Raw genomic sequence first — 4,928 nt, 5'->3', positions numbered from 1 at the left:
ATTTTGACCGATGACTCAAAAGTTTGGAGTTTTGCTCAAGTCATTTAAGTTGTAATCTCAAATGCTTTCATAAAAATAGTAGTAGTATTTTATATACTATAGATTAAGTGAATTTTTAATATAAATACATTATCTATGTGAAAATTATTGAATTCTGTTGAATCTATAACCGAAATGTTATCTTCACTTGTGATTCGATTTTCTTCCCATTTGTATATAGTAAAGCTTTTTTATTTTACGAAGCACCTCAGAGTATGCGTTAGCGCCCTTGACCGGCATTTCAGAACCTATCAACGATAGTGAAAATCCAGGTCAATCGGTCCTCCATTCATTAGAATAGAAGTATGGATAACGAGGATTATGGTGTTGTCAGTTTGCATGTATCTTAATTAATGTTACGTGAACTTTGTTCATTAAAATTTTGTCACATAAAAAAAAAATCATTTTTCATATGTTTTCAGTGCAAATTGAACCAGAGATCTTATTAATAATTAGGCCAAACTTTTTGGTGCATTATTCATCTTAAAAAACTAACTTCTCCATCATTTATTTGTTACTTTATTTTATTTTATATAGTAAAGTAGAGTAATATTTAACCGCATAGCCATCATATGTCGTATTAGATCAGAAGGATAACTGTATCTAGTTCTGAGGTTGGCCTAATTTAATTTGACATACGCTTATAGAGATTTTTTACCTGAAATGTTATCGAATTTAATAATAAAATAAGACTTCAAGTATATACTAAAAATACCTTCAAAACTTGGCTGTCTTAAATGTGATATGATATTTTTGTTGCTACAAATACATGTCATTAAGAAAAATAAACAATTTAAAGTTAAAAAAATTAAATATTAGAAAAGGAATTAATTTGAACAACTAAACCATAGAATACACTTGGCAAATGTGATGATCTGGATCCGAGTCGGATGAAAGACACAAGAACTATGGTGCAGGCCACGTGTAAACATGAGATATTTACTGGTAGCCCTGGTGATTTAGAAAAGTGAATTTTCAATTGTGAACCTCAAATCGAATATATGACATTGCCACTTATTGAAAAAATAAAAAATAAATATTATATTTGCCACTTTTGGTTCTTTTGGCTTTTATCCAAAGTCCTAAATTCAATGCGCATAAACATAAAACATCATAATATCACTAAAAGTTTTTCCCTTTAAGCTTTTCTGCTTTCAATTCTACCCCAAGTAGCTATTTCTTTTTACTCAAACGGTGAATCACATAAACATTTAATTTAAATATTTCAACATAAGATGTTGCAACACTTTAGTGGTGGACCTAAAAAATTTTACAAGCTAACGTAGTCAAGTTTAAAGAACAATCACATTGCAACACCAATGTGTGACAAGCAAATTTTGCTTCAATCCTATTTTATTGTACTAGCATATGTAAAACTCGACCTCAAGATAACGTCATTTTGAGACGACTTTTTTTTATCTTTTAAAGGGAAATAGTTTATATTTGCTCTTAACTACATGAAATGATCCAGATTTGGCCTCCATTACGTTAATAGTTAGGATTAAATTTACCTTTAACTGTTATAAAAACATGCTAAATTTGTTATACTTTATGACTAATCCCCATCATTAGATAGCTCAGGGCAAGGTATATTTGGACTATTTGAATAGTTCAGGGGTAAATTTGAATCAGTAGCGACAAATCAAGGTTTTAAGAATTTTGTGGTGAAGCTCACGTGTGCAAATGTTGGCTCGACAAATGCTATGACTTTTTTGAACTCAAAACACACAGAACATTCCAACGCTTTCATTTCCTAAAGTTTCAGTAAAATTTGGTCGGTCAAACAATTTGAAACGACAAACTCATTATAATGCTCCATCGGAGTTATTATTCATCGTCAATTTAAAGCCACAATTAATTCTAGTACCAACGTGACTATAAAACCCCTAATAACCTTCCTCCACCTGCTGTTAAATCAACCTTTTGAGTGTAGTTGAAGTCATCACTAACTTTTGGAACTAAGTTGATATCATTTAAGCATGTTTTTTTGTGAACTAAAGGTGGTATCGACAACCAAATGAGTATGATCCCAAGGTGAATGAGTGGAAACAAAAATGAAAATGAAGTCTAGGCTTTTATGAAGTCAAGCTAAAATGGAAGTTTCGTGCAGTATGATACGACTACAAGTTAAAAGAGATTTTACGATGAATGAAGACATATGAAGGTGGGTGCAAATAGTATATGGTCCAAATTTGCCCTTAAATTATATGCACTTATCTAGATGTTCCAGAATTATGCATTAATGGTGAACTAGTCAATAGTCGATCATTGGTCAACAAGGACAAATTTACCCTATTTTTTTACTCTTCACACGCCTAAATTTTGTCGGTAATACACATGTTGATCACGTGAACAAAATGGTGTATATTAGACATACTCAAAAAAAAATTGATGTATAATAAAAAAAATCTCGTAAACAAAAGGTGTCAGAGAAATTTGGTCACAAGTTCAGGGTAAACTATGTATTAAGCTAAAACAAAAAAAAAGGAATAACCACAGTACATGCCATAGCCTTTAAGTTACTTTATTATTTTCATTTATTTATCTCTTCAGGATCCGACCGTTGAGGTTGCCAACAACAAAAAGTGACCGTTGCAAAACTCAACAATTCCCATCAGTTTAAATATGCGAGATATCCCCCTCTATTTCGGACATCAAAAGCTATCAACAATCTTCTCTTACGCTAACAACTGCAATTTCGCTTAAAGCTCTCTAATTTCTCTCTTTACTGCTATAATACTTCATTCTTGAAAAACTTTCTTTATTCTTCTTGTTATTGCTAGTGTCTTTGCTTTACTGTTCTATTAGTAGTTTCATTTGTTTCTCAATTTTTTCAAGCATGGCAGAATCAAAGGATTGTCATGTCATCGTCGAAATCCCTGTCGACGAAGAGCATCAAGAAAAACTTTCTTCAGCCATAACCACTGTAACTGCAATTCTAAACCACCCATTAATGGAAATTTCAAAAAGTCCAGGTCATTTGTTACTTCTCAAGCTATGGCAAAGAGAAGAAGATCTCTCTGGCCGCAGAATTGCAGCCAAAGAGGCCCGAATGGATAGCATTCGGAGAGAAATTTTTCAAATTTGTTGTTTTTTCTTTATATTTCACGCGCTTTTCTTTACTATTCTGTTCACATCTGTTCCTGAGGACCACCATCATGATAATGTTATGTGTCATAAATGGTGGATCCCTTCAGTTTTATCAGTTTGTACTTCGTTTTGTATTGTGTTTTTGGTACAGGTGAAACTTTACAGGTTTTGGAAAGTGTCGAGGCAGTTACAGAGGGAGAGGGGGGATGGTAGAGCACTAACGAGGTGTATTTCGGAGTTGAGGATGAAAGGGGCAAGTTTTGATTTGTCGAAAGAGCCACAGATTGGGAAGAAGATGAAGAGCTCTAGTGTGGAGATTAAATGGAAGCCATTGACTTGGTTATCTCAGTATGTTGTAACTATTTGTCTTGTTTGTTTTACAGGATTGGTGTTCCCTGCTTCCAGCCTCGTCCTCTGCATTTGATGATCTTCATCTTCAGTCTCATTCATACATAAATCAGCAATTTGGACTCTGGAAAGTTGGCTCTTTGCTCCAATCAGCTCGAAGACATAAAAGAAGTGAAGATTTTCGACAAAAAAAAAAATGGTAATTCATTGTTAGATCAGTGTTTTCACCTTAACGTGTACCTTCTTTTTAGTAGTAGCTAGCAGACCAATAAACAACTCGTTATACGATCTTCACTAAGAACATTGTGATCTCATTTCATTCATACTTTTGTTACTTTTTCAGGGGATATATAGATGCATACTCCCCACTCCCTAGCAACAGCAAGGTTTCTGCATATTTGAGAAGTCCCAAACTGGCTGAAAGAAGAACCCTTTTGCAAGACATGGCAAGAAGGAATTGGCTTCTGGTTCGAGTCACAGTAGATGGAGCAAGGCTAGCCAGCGGAAGATAAAGGCGGCTCAGTACATGAAGCATCCTGTTCACGCAGGGTCTACCAGACCAGCGGAACCTACACAGCTCATTGTTGATTCCACAGCTCGAATGAGGTCAGACGTAGACAACTTTACCACTGATCCAAGGCTCCCTTCAAGGTGCTGCCCATGGACCTACACAAAATATTCTTCACCTCCATCTGGTCATGCTGCAAATGACATCAGTACCTACACAAAATATTCTTCACCTCCATCTGGTCATGCTGCAAATGACATCAGTATCTTCTAATAGCGTCTCTATTCCGCTGAAACTTATAATCCCAGTGCTTGGAATACCAGGCTCACTGCTCTGCCCATTGCAAGAGTTCAAGAGCAAAGACCTAAAGTTTCGAGAGCCAGCACTTTTTAAGTTTGCAGGGAAATACAGCTCTATTAGTAATGCTGAAACAGTACCCGAGTTCTAACGTCTCTTTCATAATCTGTACATAATTTATCAAAAATGAAGTACAATACTACTCGAGTCTCAATTACCATGTGCGGAATGTTATAGATATTTTACTCTCTTCTCCTTACATTATACAAAGACCTTTTAAGGATCTTTTTTTGATAAAAAGTGATCTTTCAGGACTTTATGCACTCTCAAAGCCAAATATGCTAAACACACCTACATAGAAGAAAAAAAATATTAGCACTCGTATAGAAAAGCAAAGATACCACTAGTTCTATCTTCAGCCAGAAAGGCACACCTTCATCAGCCTGATACTTGTTCTTATCATCCCCAGCATAGGCAAGCAAGTTGTGTTTCGGATTCCATTCCACACTGTTCATGGCAGCACGACATGGAATCTGGTGAACTGTTGAACCGTTAAATAACACAAAAAATAAAAAGTTGAACCAAACTAGTACAAAAAAAAAAAACATAAGTAGTATTCACGCACGAAATTCGTGCGTGAAAGGAC

General features: G+C 34.9%; 1 protein-coding gene and 1 long non-coding RNA gene across 2 annotated transcripts; one reads left to right on the top strand and one right to left on the bottom strand.

Moving 5' to 3' along the window:
- The first annotated feature begins 2,676 nt into the window (after positions 1–2,676).
- On the top strand, positions 2,677–4,496 carry LOC132618521 (uncharacterized). The gene is made up of 2 exons (XM_060333555.1): positions 2,677–3,676; positions 3,821–4,496. Exon 1 carries the CDS (start codon positions 2,879–2,881, stop codon positions 3,551–3,553), a length of 675 nt encoding a protein of 224 aa, XP_060189538.1. The 5' UTR covers positions 2,677–2,878; the 3' UTR covers positions 3,554–3,676; positions 3,821–4,496.
- Positions 3,665–4,826, bottom strand: LOC132618523 (uncharacterized). Its single transcript, XR_009574157.1, has 3 exons — positions 4,716–4,826; positions 4,218–4,633; positions 3,665–4,163 (listed from the first exon to the last, which is right to left on the bottom strand). It is a non-coding gene; the product is annotated as an uncharacterized LOC132618523 (long non-coding RNA).
- Between the last annotated feature and the right edge of the window lie 102 nt (positions 4,827–4,928).

Source organism: Lycium barbarum, chromosome 11 (genome assembly GCF_019175385.1).
Source record: "Lycium barbarum isolate Lr01 chromosome 11, ASM1917538v2, whole genome shotgun sequence".
In the NCBI taxonomy this organism is placed as follows: Eukaryota; Viridiplantae; Streptophyta; class Magnoliopsida; order Solanales; family Solanaceae; genus Lycium; species Lycium barbarum.
Note: the sequence above shows the minus strand (reverse complement) of the source record. Positions and strands in the feature narration are given on the sequence as shown.